We start from the raw sequence: 21,341 nt of genomic DNA, 5'->3' as shown, positions 1-21,341 counted from the left end.
CTTCCTCCTGCAGTCACACACATAGGCCGCCTCAGAAATGCAGGGTTGGTCCAATGAAATGGGAAAGTGGCTGGGCGCCGGTGACTCACGCCTGTAATCCTAGCTACTCAGGAGGGGCTGAGATCTGAGGATTGCAGTTCAAAGCCAGCCCAGGCAGGAAAAGTCCATGAGACTCTCTCCAGATTAACCACCAGAAAACCATTAAAATGTAGTGCTGTGGCTGAAAGTGGTCGAGTGCTAGCCTTGAGCAAAAAAGAGCCCAGGGACAGTGTCCAGGCCTTGAGTTCAAGGCCTATAAATGAGATTAAAAAGAAAAAAGGAAATGGGACGCACTTACCTTTGGTGCACTTGGGGGGGGGGGGGGGCCCTGGCAGCAGGAACCCGACAAGATGTCCTCAGTGCCCCAGCTGGGTCTGGAGACCCAGGGGCGATGCCACCCATGGAACTGGCACCCAGGCAGCACCAACAGGCGCTGTGCTCCACTGCAGCGCAGCTCTCGAGCTAGCTGAGGGCTCCCGAGGGGTCCGCGGGGGACGAAGCTCCTGGGGAAGGCCACCTGTCTTTGTGCTCAAGTCTGTGGTTACTGCTAGGCTGGGCCAGGAGTGAAGATGGGGTGCCCATGGCTCCTTAGTGGTCCAGGAACCTTTGATTTCTTTTAGATTGTGGGGGGGAGGTGATTTGCCCAGGCTGGTATTGAACTCATAATCCTGTCTCTGACTCCCTATTAGCTAGGCTAACAAGGGTGTAAGAACCTTCTGAACAGCACATTCCCAGCACCAGGGTTTGGGGTGTGGGTGAAAGGAGCTGGTCGGCACCCGAGGCAGGCTGGATTAGAATACGCCTGCCCACGCTTGCCTGGGTGGCGCTGCCCGGGCGCCTGCAGCCTCATCTGCTACCTGGCAGAGACCTGAGCTCCGCGGCCCGGCGCGGGGCCTCCGGTGCCATGTGACTTCCGAGGGCGGCTGGGGAGGCCCTGGCCGGGGAACAGGGCCGGGGAGGGGGGAGCCGTCCTGCTCCCACACTTCATTCTCACCAGGAGGGCTCCTGATGCCACAGTGAATCAGAGGAACCCCTGGAGCTGGCCTTACCCAAGGTACTGAAGTCACCTGACTCCCCCAAGTCCTGCGTGAAGGTCTGGCCACCACCCTCCTTGCCCCGGGGGGCCCCTCGCACCCAATAACACCATGAGCCTGGGGTACACGTTACCGCATTTATTCTCACAACATGCCTGTGAGGTAGGGAGGGGCAGGGACTGTCCCCATTTTACAGAGGAGGAAGTTGAGGCACACAGAGGTCAAGTGACTTGCCCAAGGTCACAGACGGCCAAGCTGGAATGGGGGCCCCAGAGCAGGCCCTTGCTTCACCTGGGGGAACCCCTGCAGCATGCGCCTGACAAGATGTCCCAATGCCCTGGAGTGGGGGGCGCAGCACGGAGCAGCGCCCCGGAGGGGGGGTGAGCGCTCTGCTGGGGGGCCCCCTCCACACCCCGCCCTGCAGGCCCTGCCTTCAGTTCAGGGCCGGGAGTGGGGTGGGGGTGGGGAGAGGAGGAGGAGGAGGACTGGGGAAAGTCCAACGGAACAGAAAACTCAGGCTAGGCCAGGGGGCCCGAGGGAGGGGAGTGGGAACCCAAAGAAAAAAAAAAAAGAGGGGCTGCTTACACACGAGGGATATATTTTTACACACACTTGTACACACACCTAGATATAGTACATGTAAAAATATATGCTATTCACACCCTAGCCTCCTGCCAGGTGCCCCGAGCCGGTGGTGGCGGCGCTGCGGCGTGGTGACGGACGGGCGTTAGTGAAATATACACTCTGGGGTCTATGTACATATGTACACATACGTACAGACACTGTCGCCACCCGGGGCTGCGCGGGGCGTCCCCGCCCCTCAGCCGCCAGCCGCCCCCTCCCCTGTGGAAGGAAGACGGCGCTGGAGAGAAGAAAAAGGCCTAGAGTCTCAGTCCTCTGGCTTCCCCGGGTTCAGAGGGGCGGGAGGCCGTGCCGGCCCCGCCCCGGTGGCTGGAGGCTGGGGGGTGGGTGGGGCACTGGAGGCCGAGGGTGGAGGCTGTGTGTGAGCACTTGGTGGGGCGGGGGAGGGGAGGGTGCGTGTCCATCTGTCTGTCCTCTGGACTCTCAGCCCCGCGGGGCTGGGAGCCGGGAAGCCGCTGGCCGTGCTGGTGACCCCTGTGTGAGCTCTGAAGGGAAAACAAAACCAAACTGCAGGGGGAGAGAAGGGGGGCCGCCGGGAAGGGGGGCGCGGCAGGGGCCCAAGGCTGCCCTTGGCTGGTCGGCGTCTTGTAAACACGCGAGTTGGAGTTCTCCTGGGACAGAGCTGTGGAAAGACTGCCTGCGGTGGCCGGCCGCTCCGCCGGGGCCAGCCAGAGGGAGAAAAGGTGTTCGCTTTGTGGTTTCGGTGGACGTTTTTCGGTGTGTGAAGTTTCCAGAACCTAAAGCTGGGAGGGACCCAAGAAAGCCAAATTGTGAGCCCTTGAATGCGTCAATTTGAGAGTTGGCTCAGGGTCTCTAGAGAGAACCACCGCACGGAAGGCCGAGCGAGCGAATCCCGGTGCGCGGGCGGCCCGCCGCGCGCCTTTAATGCCTGCGCGGGCGGCCTCAGAGCCGGGTCTGGGCCTCGGGGACGTAGATCTCGATGCTGTCCGCGCTCTCCGTGGCCGAGTTCTGCCGCACCGACGCCGCCCGCTTGGCCGCCAGGAGTCTCTTGCGGGCCTCCTGCCGCTGCTTGTCCCCCGCGTCCGAGGCCTTGTCGCGGCTCATGGCCGGCTTGGACTTGGCTGGCTTCTTTGGGACGGGAGGGGGGGGCTTCTTCTCTTCCTTTGGGAGACAGTGAAGAGGGGAGGGGAATAAAATAAAGGCGCCCCGCTTCCTGTGGCACGACGCCCCCCCCCCCCCAGCTACAGGCTGGCAGCGGCCCCCGCCCCCTCCCTCCCCCACCCCCCACCCGGCACAAGCAACTCGCGTGGGAGTCAGGAGGCCACAGAAGCAATGACGGTGGGCGGAGCGCAGGCAGAGGGGCAGAAAGCAAGCTCAGAACTCTAGAACAATCTAGCGGGAGAGGATGCACAGATCCCAGACCCAACCCCTGCTCCCACCCGCAGGTGGGGGAGCCTGACAGACAGGTGACGTACATGTGGAGCTCTGCCTCCCCGGTCACGTCTCACATGCTGCCCTGTTAGAGCCCAAAGGTGCCCAAGGCCAACCCGATGAGCCACTGGTGCCCCTGGCATAGAGCAGGAGTCCTGGGCCTCAGGGCTGAACTGCGTCCAGACCCCATCCCCGGGCAGCGTCGCCCCTCCCTGGGAGGGGGGCCATGTGGCTGCCTCTGCGAGTGCCCATGGGCGTGCGTGTCTCCCGCCACCCCCTCCTCTGGACATGCAGGGCAGGAGGGCATGCTTCCAGGCAGCCTTCCACTACACAGCGAGTGGCATGCTGGACGAGTGCCAGGCATGGACCCCGCACAGAGATGGACGTGAGCCCCAGCTCAAAGACGACACAGGGAGAAGGGAGCCAAGCAGCACTGACCGATGTGGGCAGCGTTATTGCCGACCAGGAATTTGTCCCTGGACTTCCCCTCCGCACTGCTCCATGCTCACCTTCCTCTTCTCCGGGGGCTCCACCAGCTGCCAGCTGTTGGCCTTGAGGTGGTAGAGTTCATCGAACTTCATGCTGATGTCCTCGATGGACAGCTGAAGCAGGTCCCAGAACCCTGCCAGGTCCTGGGCTGTTGGACGTGGGTTGGCGTCAGGGTTCTGCGGGGTACATGGGGGTCAGAGGGGCCACCAAGGCAAAGTGCCCAGTCCTGCTGCCACTGGATTGGGATTGGGACTCTTTTTTTTTTTTTCTCAAATTTTTATTATCAAACTGACGTACAGAGAGGTTACAGTATCATACGGGACTCTTTTTTTTTTAAGTGCCAGTCCTGGGCCATGGGAGCTCAGGGCTTGGGCACTGTCCCCGAGCTTTTTTTTGCTCAAGGCTAAGGCTCTACCACAAGAACCACAGCTCTTCCCACCAAAAAGGTGGGATAAGGGTCACATGAGCTTTTGTGCCTGGGCTGGCTTTGAACTGCGCTCCTTAGATCTTAGCTCTCCTGAGTAGCTAGGATTACAGGTAGGAGCCACCAGTGCCTGGCTGAATTGGGATTCGTTTTGTGTATTTTTTCTTTCTGCCAACACAGGGATTTGAACTCAGGGCCCTTCATTTCAGAGTTTTTTGCTAGTTAATTGGAGAGGAGTCTTGTGGGTTTTATTGTTGTTTGTTTTTTTCCTTCTGCTTGGTCTGGCTCTATACCTGATTCTCAGATCTCAGCCTGGGTAGCTCGGATGAGAGGTGTGAGCCCGAGACCAGGTCAGGATTGGGGGGGGGGGGGGGGGAAGCCAGCTCCTGGTCAGTGCCAGTGTCGATGGCAGGCCTCCCTGGACATGTGTGACCGTGAGAACAGGCCCTGCACGCACATGCAAGCGGCTGCTGCCAGAGCCACCAGCAGAGGCTAGGGCAAAAAAACCAACAACACTCCAGTCTCCACATCTGCCAGGCAGGCAAGCGGGGCTCTGGGGACCTTCTGTTGCGTGACAGCGTAACCTCTCTGAGCCCACAGGCTGTGGAGGTGATCTCTCCACCGTCCTCGCCCCTGAAACCCAGTCCTGGCTTAGTGGAGAGAGTCTTTCTCGGGGAAATGCTGCCACGTGCTTGACTCTGCTTCTGCCCCCGTCAGCGGGAGGGAGAAGGAAGCCCACTAACCCAGTGGTGGTACTGTATTAGCTCTTACCCTGAGTGCTTCTAAAATATACACTACAAGGAACAAGCCAGCACAGCCCAGAGCACAAAGCGGGGCTCAAACCTATAACTCCTCAGCAGAGATCAGGAAGATCACGGTTCAAGATCAGCCCAGGGAAAAAAGTTAGCAAGACCTCATCTCAACCAATAGATAGGTCTCATAGCATGTACCTGTCATCCCAGTTGCACGGGAAATGAAGACAGGAGGATTATGGACCAAGCTGGCCAAGACCAATTAAAAACAAACAAACCAACAAACCCAAAACCCCAAAGGACCCTATTTGAAAATAATGCAAAAAGGACTGTGTGGCTCAAGTGGTAGAGTACCTGCCTAACAAGCACAAGACTGATGTCAAAACACAGTATCATAAAACTAAATAGATAAATGAACGGATATAATAAAGGCTGACGTCACCTCTCAGGGGGCTGTTTTACCCCGAGCTCAAGGCTGTGTTTTTGGGAAGTGCCACCATCGCCTGCGAGGTCACGGGGGCTGCGGGAGGCAGGCTGGTACCGGCCCCTGCCAGCTTGGACTGCATGTGGAGGAAGAAGAGTCACACTCACCAAGTTCTGCTCACAGAGGCCCCGGAACTGCTGGAACTTCTGGGACATCAGGAGCTGGGCACTGCCCACCGCACTGAGGACCTTTCCTAAGACTGAGCAAGAGAGGCAGAAAGAGCAGCTGAGCAGAGCAGGGCTTTGCCAGGGGAGGGGGGGGCGAGGGACACGTGATTACTGCTGGGTAATGGGACCAGGTCTTCACTTTGTTTACACATTAATCCTGGAAAAATTACAAACAACGCAGGTAAAAGTGGATGCCACCTCGACTTCCTACAGACATTTGAAGGTGATGAATTAGAAAACTGAGAGATAATGGGAGACGTTTTCAGAAGTATATGTGAGATCCTGTCTCAAAAAGCAAGAGGTTAGGGGTGGGAATGTGGCTTAGCAGTAGAGTGCTTGCCTTGTATACATGAAGCCCTGGGTTTGATTCCTCAGCACCATATAAACAGAAAAAGCCAAAAGTGGTGCTGTCATTCAAGAAGTAGAGTGCTAGCCTTGAGCAAAAAAGAAAAAAGCCAGGGACAGTGCCCAGGCCTTGAGTCCAAGCCCCACGACTGGCAAATGAATGAATGAATAAAAATGAATAAAATAAAATTTAAAAAAGCAAAAGGTTAGGGTTGGAGATATGGCCTAGTGGTAGAGTGCTTGCCTAGAATGCATGAAGCCCTGGGTTCGATTCCTCAGCACCACATATATAGGAAAAGCCAGAAGGGGCACTGTGGCACAAGTGGTAGAGTGCTATCCTTGAGGACAAAGAAGCCAGGGACAGTCAGTGCTCAGGCCCTGAGTGTAGGGCCCAGGACTGGGGGGAAAAAAAACAAAAACCAAAAAACCAAAAAAACCCCAAAAGGTTAGATTTATCTTCAAAAAAGCTAGAAAAAGCTGCAAGTGGTGCTCAAGTAGTAGAGTGCTAGCCTTGAGCAAAAGAAGCTCAGAGACAGGGCTTAGGCCCAGAGTTGGGGGCGGAGGAGGAGAAAACTAGGTGTCAGTGGCTCATACCTATAAGCCTAGCTACTCGGGAGGCTGAGATCTGAGGATTGCAGTTCAAAGCCAGCCTGGGCAGGAAAGTCCATGAGAGTATTATCTTCAATTAGCCACCAGAAAACCGAAAGTGGTATTGTGGCTCAAAGTGGTAGAGCACTGGCTTTGAGCACAGAAGCTCAGGACCAGCGCCCAGGCCCTGAGTTCAAGCTGTAACCGACAAACACAACAACAAAACCCTGGGCTCCACTGGCTACGTCTGTAACCCTGGCTACTCAGGAGGCTGAGATCTGAGGATCCAGGTTTGAAGCCAGCCTAATGTTAGAATGGAATCAAGTACAAATCTAGATGTAAACACGGACAAAAGGTTCAATTTACTTATTGGTTTCTAAACTCATAAGCATCTAATAATATAGTTTCATAGCAAGGCACAGTCACTGAAACTGATCATATCTCAGTCATAAAATGTATGATAAATCTTAGAGTCATACAGAGCATGCTTTGCAGCAGCAATACAATTAGGTTAGAAACCTAGTACAGATGGATGGATGAGGAAAGATAGAAAAAGATAATATGGCACTTAAAGAGAAAGGAATAAAACCGGGTGCCACCAGCTCACATTTGTAATCCCCAGCACCACATATACAGAAAATGGCCAGAAGTGGCGCTGTGGCTCAAGTGGCAGAGTGCTAACCTTGAGCAAAAAGAAGACAGGGACAGTGCTCAGGCCCTGAGTTCAAGCCCCAGGACTGGCCAAAAAAAAAAAAAAACAAACAACTAGCAAAAAGGAGAGCTGGAGACATGGCTCATGTGGTAGTGTACCAGCCTATCAAGCAGCGAGCTTCTAAGGTCAAATCTCAGTACCACTTCCAGCTTTTTCTGGGGCTTGAACTCAGGGCCTGAGCACTATTCCTGGCTTCTTTTTGCTCAAGGCTAGCACTCTACCTCTTGAGCCACAGTGCCACTTCTGGCTTTTTCTATATATGTGGTCCTGAGGAATCGAACTCAGGGCTTCATGTATACGAGGCATGCATTCTTGCCACTAGGCCATATTCCCAACCCCAGCTTTTTCTTCTTTATGTGATACTGAGGAATTGAACCCAGGGCTTCGTGCATGCTAGGCACAAACTCTACTAGTAAGACACATTCCCAGAATTATTTTTTTCTCTATTTTTTTTGGCCAGTCCTGGGGCTTGGACTACATATCAAAACAAAAAAATTGGAGCTGAGACTATGGCTTAGCTGTAGAGTGCTTGTCTTACATGCATGAAGCCCTGGGTTCGATTCCTCAGCACCACAAAAACAGAAAAAGCTGGAAGTGGCGCTGTGGCTCAAGTGGTAGAGTGCTAACCTTGAGCAAAAGAAGCCAGGGACAGTGCTCAGGCCCTGTACTGGCAACAAACAAACAAAAACTTCCTAAGGATACAAATATGAATTACCTTAAAATAACTGTGAATATGTACAAGAATATAAAGGCAAGATGAATTTCATTAGGGAACCAGAATTTATCAGACTATCACATGAATTTTTTTTTATTTTTGGCCAGTCCTGGGCCTTGGACTCAGGGCCTGAGCACTGTCCCTGGCTTCTTTTTGCTCAAGGCTAGCACTCTGCCACTTGAGTCACAGCGCCACTTCTGGCCATTTTCTGTATATGTGGTGCTGGGGAATTGAACCCAGGGCTTCATGTATACAAGGCAAGCACTCTTGCCACTAGGCCATATTCCCAGCCCCTATCACATGAATTATCTAGAACAAAAAAATTACAATGCAACAACTGGTTTGATATATTCATAGTCAAACTATGAAATAATACAACAGAAACCAATCAGACTAAGTTCTAAAAATGTTGGGGAAAAAAAGAAAGAGCTGGGTGCGGGTGGCTCATGCCTATCATCCTAGCTACTCAGGAGGCTGAGATCTGAGGATCACGTTTCAAAGCCAGCCCAGGCAGAAAAGTCTGTGAGACTCTTATCTCCAATAAACCACTCAGAAAACCGGAAGTGGTGCTGTGGTCTTGAACTGAAGCGCTCAAGGACAGTGCTCAGGCCCAGAGTTCAAGCCCCGCAACCGAAAAAAAAAAAAAAAAAAAAGATGTAGCAGTCTAGCTCATGTGTGACTGGGATCTAGAGAGAGAAGGAATAAAATGGAATGGAAATCTGTGGACTAGACAAGGTTTATTTATTTATTTATTTATTTATTTATTTATTTTTGCCAGTCCTGGGGCTTGGACTCAGGGCCTGAGCACTGTTCCTGGCTTCTTTTTGCTCAAGGCTAGCACTCTGCCACTTGAGCCACAACGCCACTTCTGGCCATTTTCTGTATATGTGGTGCTGGGGAATAGAACCCAGGGCCTCATGTATATGAGGCAGGCACTCTTGCCACTAGGCCATATCCCTAGGCCCTAGACAAGGCTTTTTGAAACTAATGAATGATACTAAAATTGAATCCCTGTGAACATCCAATGGGAAAAAATACAAGAGAAACCACACTTAGATATCATTTGGTTAAACCCCAAAAGACTAACACATTTTGACATTAAAATGATAAACATTTGCCCATTTATAAGACAAAGAAACTCAAAGCACAAGTCACAAACTAGAAGATATCTACACTATGTAAAACTCACAAAAGTTGCAAAATCCAGATACAGAAAGATCAATAAGAAACGATAGTAAGAAAAAGACAACCCTAGGATGTAGCTTCATGGTAGAGCAGTTGCCTAGCATGTGTGAGAATCTGGGTTCAATCCTCAGAAGTACAAAGAAGGAAAAAGGGAAGGAGGTAGAGGAGGGAAAAAAAATCTAATTAATTAAAAAAAGACAAGCAAAAGACATCAACAGGCACTCAGAGCTGATGAAATGTAAGTGTTGAATATGTGAAAAGATGTCCAATTTTACTAGCAACCAATGAAATACAAATTATCACCACTATTTTCTATCTGTAGATTAGGAGAGAAAAATCTGTTATGTATCAAGTATAAGGCAAGATACGGAACACTGGGTACTTTCACACAGGCTGAGGGGACAGAATTTGACATAGTCACTCTGGAGACCAACTTGACAGTTAGCAAAGCTGAATGTGTGCATATCCTATAGTCTATATCCCTAGCCCGGGGGAAAAAGAATTAGCTGGGCACCAGTAGCTCAGGCCCATAATCCTGGCATCTATTGAAGGTGAGATCTGAGGATCACGGTTCAAAGCCAGCCTGGGCAGCAAAGTTTGTGGGATTCTTATCTGCAATTAACCACCAGAAAACTGGAAGTGGAGATGAAGCTCATGTGGTAGAGTGCTAGCCAAAGAGCTCAGGGACAGTGCCCAGGTCCTGAGTTCAAGTCCCACAACTAACATAAAAACAACAACAACAACAACAAACTTACCTAACTGGGGTGGAGAACTAGTGGCTCATGCCTGTAATCCTGGCTACTCAGGAGGCTGAGATCCAGAGGATCACAGTTTGAAGCCAGCCCAGGTAGAAAAGTTTGTGAGACTCGACCAACAAATAACTGGGCTGGAGGTGTAGCTCAAGTGGTAGAGAGCCAGCCAAGCAAGCAAACCCACCAAGCATAAGGCCCTGAGTTTAAATTCCAATATTGGCTAAAACACTTAATAAGTGGGAAGACATTGCATGTCATTGCTAAGTGGTGATGCTCTTCAAGCTTAGTTACAGAGTTAACACTAACCCTATCTAAGTAAAATGCTTTTTTTTTTTTTTAAGAAAATGGAGAAGCTAATTCTAAAATTCATATCAAGCAAGTATATTCTTTGCTTATTTGTTTTGTTTTTGTTGCCAGTCCTGGGGCGTGGACTCAGGGCTTGAGCACTGTCCCTGGCTTCTTTTTGCTCAAGGCTAGCACTCCACCACTTGGGCCATAGCACCACTTCCGGCTTTTTTCTATATATGCGGTGCTGAGGAATTGAACCCAAGGCATCATGTATACGAGGCAAGCACTTTACCACTAGGCCATATTCCCAGCCCCTCAAGCAAGTATATTCTTTAGAATTTCCTTTAGTGAAAACCTGACAGCTGGTTGTAATTCCTCCTCTTCCCCCCCCTCCTCCTCCCCCCTTCTTCTTCTTTGGCCAGTCCTGGGGCTTGAACTCAGGGCCTGAGCACTGTCTCTGGCTTCTTTTTGCTCAAGACCAGCATTCTACCACTTGAGCTACAGTGCCACTTCTGGCCTTTTTGTTTATGTGGTACTGAGAAACGGAACCCAGGGCTTCATGCGTGCTAGGGAAGCACTGGTCTGTGAGATTCTTATCTCCAATTAAGTACCAAAAAGACCGGAAATGGAGTTGTGGCTCAAGTAGTAGAGTGCTAACCTTGAGCAAAAAAGCTTAGGGACAGCATACAGGCCCTGAAGTCAAGCTTCAGTCCTGGCACACACATACACACACACACACACTCAAATGAAAATGACTTAAATTAAAAAATCGGCTGGCTGCTGGTGGTTGCCGTAATTCTAGTGTCTCAGGAGGCTGAGGTCTGAGGAGGCTGGTTAGAAGCCAGCTTGGGCAGGGAAGTCTATGAGATTCTTCTTCCCAAATAACCACCAGAAAAATGGAAGTGGCGCTGTGGTAGAATGCTAGCCTTGATTGAAAGAGCTCAGGGACTGCTCCCAGGCACTGAGTTCAAGCCTCATGATGGGAAAAAAAAAATCAACCAAGTAGACTTTATTAAAACTAAAAACTTAGTCTGGGTGCAGTGACAGTGTAGATAATCCCAGCATTCAGGAGGCAGAGGTAGGAAGACTGAAAGTTTGAGGCCAGCCTGGGTTATATAGTGAGACTGTTTCAAAACCAACAAAAACACACACACACAAAACCCCACTACAAACTTAGGGCAAGAATGTAACTTGGTAGCAGAGCATCCACTGAGCCTGCACAAGGTCCTGGGTATGATTTTCAGTATCACTAAACAAACATAAATGAATGAATGTAAAAACTTATCCAAAGAGAGGAACACCCCAACTGTTTGCCAACTGAAGAAAAATGTATCCTCTTTATCAAATGGAATATTACTCATCAATAAAAAGGAAGTTCTCGTGTATATTCCCACATGGATAAAACTCAGAGACAAGAAGGTAAATATGTGTTGTATAATTCCATTTATAGAAAAATGTCCAGAATATGCAGTTCTACCAAGAATAAGGTAGGTTTGCGCTGGTTAGGGCAGGGGAACTTGGAGGGGCAATGAAAGTATTTCAAACTAGATAGCAGTGATGGCCATACAACTGAATATTCTAAAAACTCCCTTGGGTAGTACTCTCCAATGGCCAAGCTTTTGGTGTGTAAATTGTATTGTGGGGCTGAAGATGCAGCTCAATAGTAGTGTATGATTAGCATGTACAGGCCTTGTGTTCAATCCTCAGCAGGACCTCCCCTAAATTATATATATGTATTTGTTTTGGTTTGGTTTTTGCCAGTCCTGGGGCTTGAACTCAGGGCCTGAGCACTGTCCTTGGCTTATTTTTGCTCTAGGCTAGCACTCTACCACTTGAGCCACTGCACCACTTCTGGCCTTTTCTATATATGTGGTGCTGAGGAGTCGAACCCAGGGCTTCATGTATATGAGGCGAGCACTCTACACTAGGCCATATTCCCAGCCCCCCCCCGCCCAGTTATATTTTAATGATGCTGTCATAAAAAACGTTCAGAACTGAAAAGCTGAAACGGTGGAACTGCTCGCCAGCGGCGTGGGTAAAGATGGTGCATCCATATGGGAGAACACTGCACATGAGTGAAAAGGATGAACAGGCTTGAGTCTGTCTGAATGAACGTGCGAGTCTCAAAACCAATGAAAATTAAAGGTAAGGAAAGGCAAGCCTCCAACTAAAAAGCTTTACAAGCAGCCAAGGAAATATATATGTATGTGTTTAGCTATAATAGATATTCCTAGCCAGGCTCCAGTGACTCAGGCCTGTAATCCTAGCTACTTAGGAGGCTGAGATGTGAGGATCATGGTTTGAAGATAGCCTGGGCAGGAAAGTCCATGAGACTCTTATCTCCAAGTAACTACCAGAAAACCTGAAGTGGAGCTGTGGCTCAAAGTGGTAGAGCGCTAGCCTTGAGCAAAAAAGAAGCTCAGGGACAAACACCAGGCTCCAAGTTCAAGTTACAGGGCTTGAAAAAAAAGCCACAATCCTTAGGGATATGTACATATGTGGTGAAATTACACAAAGAACAAGGTATCACCATCCTTGGTGGCTCATGACTGTGGTCCTAGCTACTCAGGGAGCTGTGATCAGTGTTGAGATTGAAGCCAGTTGGGACACACAAACCCAAGGAACTCTTATCTCCAATTACCCAGCAAAAAGCAGTTAATGGGGCATGGTTCAAGTGGTAGAGCACCAGCTTTGAGGGAAAAAGCTGAGCGAGAGCACAAGGCCTGGAGTTCAAGCCCTAATATCAGTACAAAACAGGTCAAGGAAATGAATCACATGTAGTTTTGAACAGTGCTCATGCTGCACCTGAGAAGGCAGCACACACACACGCACACATAAACACATACACACGTTTGGAAACAGTTGTGGTTGCATAACACCATGAGTGTAACACACACCACTGAATGACTCTAGTAAATGCCTTTGGGCAGGGGTGTAGAGCCCTGCCATCGCCTTCCTAGCCAAGTATGAGGCCCTGGGTTTCTCCCCAACAAGGCCTCACCAAACAACAAAGCTAAAAAGTAAAATTTTATTTTACTAGGAAAAAAAATGGAAAAAGTAAATACAGAAATACATGATCTAGAAATGTCACTCCTAGATATATACTAAAAAAAGTAAAAACAGTAGGCAAACGAAATCTTGTCTATGAAAGATCATGGCGACATTCCTCACAGAGGGTTTTATTTTGTTATTAAAGAGTTTTGGCTCGAGCTGGGAATATGGCCTAGTGGCAAGAGTGCTTGCCTCGTATACATGAAGCCCTGGGTTTGATTCCCTAGCACCACATAATACAGAAAAGGCCAGAAGTGGCGCTGTGGCTCAAGTGGCAGAGTGCTAGCCTTGAGCAAAAAGAAGCCAGGGGCAGTGCTCAGGCCCTGAGTCCAAGCCCCAGGACTGGCAAAAAAAAAAAAGTGTTTTGGCTCTGAGGCTTAAGTGATCATTTCTTCAGCTCTGATGTTATTACTACATATTACCTACACATCAGCACATTATCATACTTTTGCTTTTTTGTTATTCTAAATTATTTACAACACATACACACTGAATTTGGATACACTCTAAAATAAGCTCTTAAGCTCTTTCCTCCCTCCCACTCACCATGCTCCCTTCCCACCATCATAGGCAAGTGTTACACTACTGAGCTCCAACTCCAGCTTTTATTTTCTAGTTCTTTCTTTTCTTCCTTTTTTTAAGAATTGGAGATGAACTCAGGGCTTCCTACTTGCTATGCAAGTGCAGATCTTAGGGTGTACAAAGACAGGTGCCCAGGACAGAAAAGGGCCAAGGGCAGCCCTTGGTAATGCAAGGAACAGTCTCAGGAGAGCAGCTGGAGTGATCCCGGAGAACCAGTCAGGTGTGTGAAGAAGACACGGAAGCCAGAAAAAGTATGAAGTCACAAGAATCAATACACAATGATGACTAACTTTACAGAGAGGGGATCAAGCGTGGTTGTCACAGAGAAGAAATACGGAGGCAGACACCAGAAGACAGCTGGCCAGAGTGGACAGTGGGCAGCCCTTGGTGGAACAGTGAGTTGGTGCTCCTCTGATCCCAGCTGTTGGGGTTTGAACTTGGGGCCTTGTATTATATTATGGGGCCTTGCTTGCTCAAGTCTGGTACTCTATGACTTGAGCCATCTCTCTGGCCTGAAATCTCATGGCCTTGTATTTTGCCAGTCCTGGAGCTTGAACTCAGTCTCTGTCCCTGGGCTCTGTCCCTGAGCCTCTCTGTCCTGAAGGCTAGCACTCTAATCACTTGAGCCACAGCACCCTTCTAGCTTTTTCTGTGTATATGGTACTAAGGAATCAAATCCAGGGCTTCATGCATACTAGGCCAGCCCTCTACCACTAAGCCACATTCCCAGCCTCAAAGACTTTTTTGCTCAGGCTGGGCTCAAATCAAAATCATCTGGATATCAACTTCCTGAGGAAGCTGTGAGACATTGTCACGTGGCTCTGGCTTGATTTTTTTTTTTTAAATATGTATTGTAAGAAGTTCTTAGGCACATAGCTCATAAAAGTCACTCATACGCCAGTGGGTGTGACATCAAACCTGGGAACTGGCCTAGAGCACAGTGAATAGACTCAGAAGTGCCCTCTTAGTCATCAAAGGGTGCTGTCCTCAGGCTACCTCATTAGGGGGTCACTGGGACACGGACACTCTGAAAACCTGTCCTTCTTGAACCTCCTGTGGAGGAGGAGCCAACAAGCAGTAACCTGGGCCTTCTTGCCTACCTGGCTGCCTGCCCTCTCTCCCTCAGCCTCCTCTTAGATATGCTAATGCTAATATCAAACCAAGGAGCTTCTGCATGCCAGGAAAACACTTTACTACTGACCCATACCATTAGCCCAAAGGCTTTTTAAATAGTTTGCCTTGCTGAAATTTTAGATAAGGCATCTCAGACAAAACCTTTGAAAGTCTCCTGAGGCCAGGAAACCAGGCCAAAGATTAACCATTAAATTTTACCAAGAGAACCTGGGTGAGTTCCCCTCTTCTTGAGGGGAACTATCCTAAAGTTTGTGGGCCTGTCAGAAAATGGCATTATTATTATTATTATTATTATTTTGCCAGTCTTGGGCCTTAGACTCAGGGCCTGAGCACTGTCCCTGGCTTCTTTTTGCTCAAGGCTAGCACTCTGCCACTTGAGCCACAGCGCCACTTCTGGCCGTTTCCTATATACGTGGTGCTCAGGAATCGAACCCAGGGCTTCATGTATATGAGGCAAGCACTCTTGCCACTAGGCCATATTCCCAGCCCAGAAAATGGCATTTTTGGAAGTGGTGCTGTGGCTCAAAGTGGTAGAGCACTAGCTTTGAGCAAAAACGCTCAGCAATAGTGTTTAGGCCCTGAGTTCAAGCTCCATGACTGACAAAAAGAAAGAAAGAATGAATAAATAAATAAAGCACTTCCAATTAAAAAGAAAATGACATTCTTTACTTTCTACAAGGCCAGGAGCCTCGTAAGGGAATCACAGAGACAAGACCCTGGGCAACTTGTTCCAAGGAGGGAATTTACTGGCTCTTTAGTGTTAGATCCTATCTGAAAATATGGCATTTCAGTAAAAGCTACTCTTTCTCCTTGTGTCTCATTATAAGAACCGGTGCTGAGGTTTGAACCCTCAGCCTCATGCTAATTCTTTACTGAATTTGTTTCTTAGGCCTTTGCTGTGATTGTTTCTGAGACTGGCACGGTACAGACAGAACTGTAAGTGGAAAAGCAGAAACTTGTGTGTCAGTACTTAGAGCTCCTTCTTACCAAGGCCCAGTCAGACCCCTGCTTGTGGCACGTGGGAGGCAGGAGCTGTAAGGAGCTGTGGGGGCAAAACTAGGGCACCAACTCTCCCTGGGTCTAGGACCTCAGAGAGCCTTTACACCACAGCCCTCACTCTACCTGGTGCCATTAAGTTAGAGGAGGATCAGGAAACAGGCTCATAGTAGCAGAACCAAAGGCACATCAGTATTAAGGGAAACACTGGGGTCCAAGCCCAGGCGTGGCTGTGCCCGCCACCCACTCAGCAGGCATCTGGACATCTCATCGATCGAGAAAGAGGTTTAGTTTAGGCAGGTATGTGGATGGCAGGAAGGAAAAGAACGAAAGTGAGCGAAGCACTCACTAGCCCCGGAACAGAACCCGAGCCTCGGGAGTCACCCTGCAGCACCTACCTTCTTCAGAGAGGTTGTTCTCTTTGGTCTCCTTGTCCATCTGACAGCACCAGCCTTCCAGGCGCTCTGTTTCGGCCTGCAGCAGCTTCAGGAACCAGTAGCCATCTCGGCGGCAGGCCCCGGGCTGTGCTGGCTCTGCAGGGGAGCTGGAAGAGGTCTCGAGCCAGGGGTCAGGTGGGGGCAGCGAGGATGCCTCCAGGGCCGGGTCGCTGTTGTCTCCATAGGAGAGGTTGCGCTTGATCTGGGCAATCTTGGGGGCCTGCCGGGGGCCAGCATCGATGCTGATGGAGTTGGGGTGTGGGGTACAGTCCGGTAGGCTCCTTTCAGATGATTTGCAACTTGAGTCGTTGGCATCCTGGGTGTCGGAGTCAGTGTCCCGTCTTGAGGACATACTGTGAGAGGGGGCGCTGCTTCTGTTGGGTTGGGGGTAGTGGGGTGGGGACAGAAAGAAGACAGTCACCAAGAGAGCCAGAGACCAGAGGCTACCTGACCCGGACACACGGGAGACAGAGAAACAGATGCATCGTCTGCTCACCATGCGCCTGAAGCGGGTCCCACAGCCCCCGTCTCATTCTCGGCTCAGCCCTTGCCCCATCCCACACACGCACGCGCACACGCACACACACACACATACAAGGACAAGGTCATAAGGTTGTCTGTTTACTGCAGTGGGGCCAGAAAGCCACCGACATCACAGAGTAGCTGGGGCCATGTCCCAGCCCAGCCTTCGCCCCCGCCGTGGGCTGACTAGTCTTAGAGCCAATGCGCATGTCCACCCGCCGGCCCCCTTGCCCGGCCTCCCATGCCCGGGCCACCGCCCGCACCCAAACCCAGCTTGGTTATTAGAAATCCAGCAAGGAGCAGTGGGTTAAGAGAGCAGGAGAGGTGAGGGCGGAGGGAGGGGAGGAGAGGGGAGAAGCAGCCACCACCTCTGTCCGACTTACCGCCAGTCGTCCTCTACCTGAACCCCGATGGACTGGAATTTGGTAGCGGGACTGGGCTCCTCTTTTGGCACTGGCTGAATGCAGTCAACCTTATTGAAGGACAATGACAGCAACGGCACGGAGACAAAGACAAAAATAAAAAACAAACACCACACTTGCTGCTGAAATTCACATTAGTGGGACGACGCAAACGGACGCGTGGACAGACGGACACGAGGCATGCAGACACTGCACACGGGCCCCAGGTGGGCCAGGTGAAGCCGGGCACTGCTCATTCGCGCAGAGGCGGGAAGGGGGGGTGGAGATGACTGGCTTTCCCTACTCTGAGGAGGGGGCCATCACATCGATCGCTTTGGGTCCGTTGTCCTCCGAGAGGTGGGAACCGTTCCTTCTAGTCCTCTCCTTTACACGCATCAGAGAGAAGAGAAAAAAAGGACGACGGAAGAGAAAGAGAACACACACACACAAAGCCACAGCCGTTATCTGGTGTAGTTGGAGCTGGGGGGGGGTCTCTTGAGGCAAAGATCACTCCCCCAACCCCGGGCTGAAGCTCGAAAGGGCTGTTGGAGATGCCTGGACTAAGACACATGGTTGAGGGTTTAGAACGTCTGCCAAGGCAAAAGCCAGCCAAGTCCCCGGATATCAGAATACCATCCCCAGGCCTCAATCACATATTGTCACCTTTAACATCGTGTGGCCATGGGGAGGGCCAGGCCAATGCAAGCTAACACTCCTTTCTTCTCTTTCTCTTCTTGCAGTGCTGGAGATTAAACTCAAGGGCCCTGTACTGGGTAGGTGCTCACCACCTGAGACATATCCTCAAGCCCTCAGAAGGGGGAGACACGGTCCCAGTCATATCCATCTTTTCCAGGACACAGGGGCCTGGCCACGGAGCAGCCAGGCCAGCCCTTCCATCATGGCTCAAGAATGGGGAGATTCCACATCTGACCTGTCTGGAGGCACTAAAGCAGTAGGATGAGGGCTCCGGTACCTCAAGGGTGGAGGTTGGGGTCAGGGAAGCTTTCTGGGGCAGACATGTGGAGGCATCTTGGGAAGTGCATCACCCTCTCAACTGGGCTGTTGTACAAGCATGGAACTGGAGGAAGCCAGGGGAAAAGACACCCAGGTTGGTCTGGGGGCTGGCACTGTGCCCCAGTGCATTCTGGGGGAAAGGCTCAAGAGTGGGCCCAGTTCCTGCTTTTAGAAGCCTTCTGTGGTTTGACCAGTGAGGTTGGGATGTCCAAACAATAACCTGGGTGATCAGAATGCTGGGCTCTTCACTTCTTTCATTTCTCTAAAAGGCCCACCTGGAGAAGCTGGATGGAGACAGGGACCGGACCCTTATGAAGAAGCCCAGCTGGATACAGACAGCAAAGTCTCCTGGCCAACTTCTTTCCTGCCTACCTGAGTTGCCTTTTAAGGAAGACACATCCAAGTGTGTGTTCCCTAGTGAGCCTCCTCTGTTCCATTCAGTGTACTGTGGACTGTGTTCCCACATTCCTTCACATTTTAGTGCTCTGTGTTCACTTGCTTAGGAGTGTCCGGGGAAATTGAGACCCCTGTGGCTTGGAGCCACATGCTTGCCACCAAGTCCCCATGGACGCTCCTACAGCAGTCCTCTCCCACGGTAGTCAGCCCTCCCTCTCTCCTCGAGTGTGCTCTACTTCCTACTTCCACCTGAAGGTCCAGGGGACAGGGAGAGACCTTTTGATCCCCATTTAGAGCACCTCTGAAATAGAAGGCAGGGCCCCCATTTGCTCTGCTCAGCTGACAGAAAGCAGGCTTATGGTGTTGAGAGCAAGTGGTGGCATGGGGCAGGGGAGGGGAAGCTGGGGCACTGCCCTGCTGGGTGTCAAATGTAGGGGTGTGCCGTGGGTTTAGCTTCTGGAAGGGCATTCTGGCTTGGGCCACGTGAGGAATCATCTACCTGGACCCTTTCCCATGGCATAAGGCTCTCACTTCTCCATCTGACGGGGGCCTGGTGCCTCAAGCTACCTACCTGTCTGCAAGGCCCGAAAGGGCTCTGGGCAAAGTTCCCCTTGATCAACCCCCATGGCTCAAGGGCCCTGGGTCCTGGGCCCCTGGCCCATCGGCGTCTATGCTCCACGTTGCTCCCACTGCCAAGCGGGACTATGGCTTCCGTGCCCGAGCTGACCTTGGATTAGAGAACCGTTAGGCCAGTCCCGCCTGCTAAGGGTCGGCTGGCAGGGCAGAGGGTGGAGTGGACAGACAGACGGTAGACAACAGTGGACAGGAGATGGCTGGCCGAGTGTAACTACATTCATGGAACAACCCACTGGAGGAGGAACAGAGCCCCGCAGCTGCAGACTGCAGCATGGCAGGTGGACAGGAGGAAAGATTGGCTATGGGTGGAATTTGGTATGGCCCCTTGGGGCTGACCCCCCAGAACAGACAGACAGACCACCTTTCCCAGGAGACCTAGTAGTGAGCCTCCACGAGATGTAATTACACACAGGCAGGTGCACGGAGCGGACTGAGGACACAGTACAAAAGGGGCCCCTACTTGTATTCCTATGGATGACAGTTTTCTTTTAGGGATGGTCTCGGAGTGGGACTCAGAGCTGGTCAGTGTCCCTTGTTCACTCTTCAGAGCTGCATGTTTTGGGAGTGGCTCCGGGGCTTCAGGGGCTGGGGCAACTCCACCTCGCGTCACACTGGGCGGTCGGGTACTGCTGTCTAGGCTGTCTGATGAGTTGCTCAGGCCCGATTGGCTCGTCACCTCACTCTTATGGTCTTGGCTATCCAGGTAGGTATCCTGGGCAGACTCGGTGCTGCTCTGGACTGTGACTGAGATGAACGGCTTTGATGTGGTTCGTGGAGGGACCGGTGGCGGGGTCTTCTTATATGCCACGAGGCATGATGAACCTGCAGGTAGGTGAGAGAAGGGCAGGGGAGAAGGTGAAGGCCTCAAGGCTCTCACGGCCCCCTCCCTCCCGAGACTGAAGCCTGTCCTGGCTTCAGGCATTCCCACAGGGAGGACTTCTAGTCACACACAGCCACAACCCAAACAGAAATGCAAGCCCTGCCCACTCCATGCAAGCCCAAGTCCAATGGAGACGCAACATGAGCCAGAGTCCCTCCACCCCATCCACACACACAGGCCTAATCCGCTGGAGTGTGGGCTAGACATCCGGGTGCATGCTGCCACAAGGCCGAGGAGCCGGAGCGATGTCAGGAGGGGGTGGTGACAACAGAGCAGAACTCGGGTCAGCTAAGGAGCAGCCAACCTCACTTTCTCAAGGTCACTGAGACCCACTGCTCTGCTGACCTGTCCCATCTTTTCCACTTTCCCTCCCGACGCCCTCTGGGTACATGCCCCTCCCCAGCTGGTGGAAGATGACATGTTCTTCAAGGCACAGCAGAGCCCTCCAACCTTGCCATTCTCACCCATCTACTGTTCCTCGTGTGAAGACCTGTGCCCTTATCTGCCGCCACCAAGACTCCTCCATGCCTAGTCCCCATAAAGAGCAGTGCCCTCTTTCCTGTGAGGACCTTCAAAAGCCCCTGCCCTGGGGGCAGGAGCCAGGGGAACCCTGCTTACCCTTCAAGGGCTACCCATGCTGAAGATGGCGCCGGCCCAAAGCCAACTCACAAAACAAGGCCCAGTCAGTGCCTTAAGGGACTGAGCAAGGAATAACAGGAGTCCTGCACCTGTCAGCCTGAGGCGGCTATCAGAATGGTTTCAAACTCTAGCAAAGGTACGGAAGGACAGAATGACTCAAGTACTCTGGAAAACAGACTGCATCTTCTTAGAGAACATCATGACCAATCTCATACAACCCGGCAACTGTACTAGGGTATCTGTCCCACAGGGGAAACACAAGTGTCCAGGGCAGCTCTATTTGTAATAGTTGGAAGACTGAAAACAGTGGACAAGTGATTGGACAAGTGATTAGAGGGCCCGTGGAACAACCATACCACGGAGAGTATTATTCACAGGGAGAAGGAATGAACTATGGATGGAGGCATGCAACAACCAGGATGAATCTCAAGTGACTTATGCTGAGTGGAAAAGCAATTCCTAAAAGTTCCATATCATATGATTCTATTCTTCACAACATTCTTGAGATGACCTAATTTTAGAGAATAGTTGCCAGGCCTGGGGACAGCGAGTGGGATGAGAGGGCTGTGTGGTTAATACGAAGGAAGAAGCCCAGCCACTGGTGGCTCACACCTGTAATCCTAGCTGCTCAGGAGGCTGAGATTG

General features: G+C 51.2%; 1 protein-coding gene across 1 annotated transcript in view; it reads right to left on the bottom strand.

Moving 5' to 3' along the window:
• Nucleotides 1-2,266: 2,266 nt before the first annotated feature.
• Nucleotides 2,267-21,341, bottom strand: part of Dlgap4 (DLG associated protein 4) — a 69,963-nt gene continuing 50,888 nt past the window's right edge. Inside the window, 6 exon segments of the mRNA XM_048349157.1 lie at nt 2,267-2,837; nt 3,617-3,772; nt 5,364-5,455; nt 16,170-16,582; nt 17,114-17,202; nt 19,638-19,999. Coding sequence (XP_048205114.1) covers nt 2,619-2,837; nt 3,617-3,772; nt 5,364-5,455; nt 16,170-16,582; nt 17,114-17,202; nt 19,638-19,999 — 1,331 coding nt within the window. The 3' untranslated portion in view covers nt 2,267-2,618.

Source organism: Perognathus longimembris, chromosome 6 (assembly GCF_023159225.1).
Source record: "Perognathus longimembris pacificus isolate PPM17 chromosome 6, ASM2315922v1, whole genome shotgun sequence".
Taxonomy (NCBI): Eukaryota; Metazoa; Chordata; class Mammalia; order Rodentia; family Heteromyidae; genus Perognathus; species Perognathus longimembris.
This window is presented reverse-complemented; position numbering and strand designations above follow the sequence as displayed.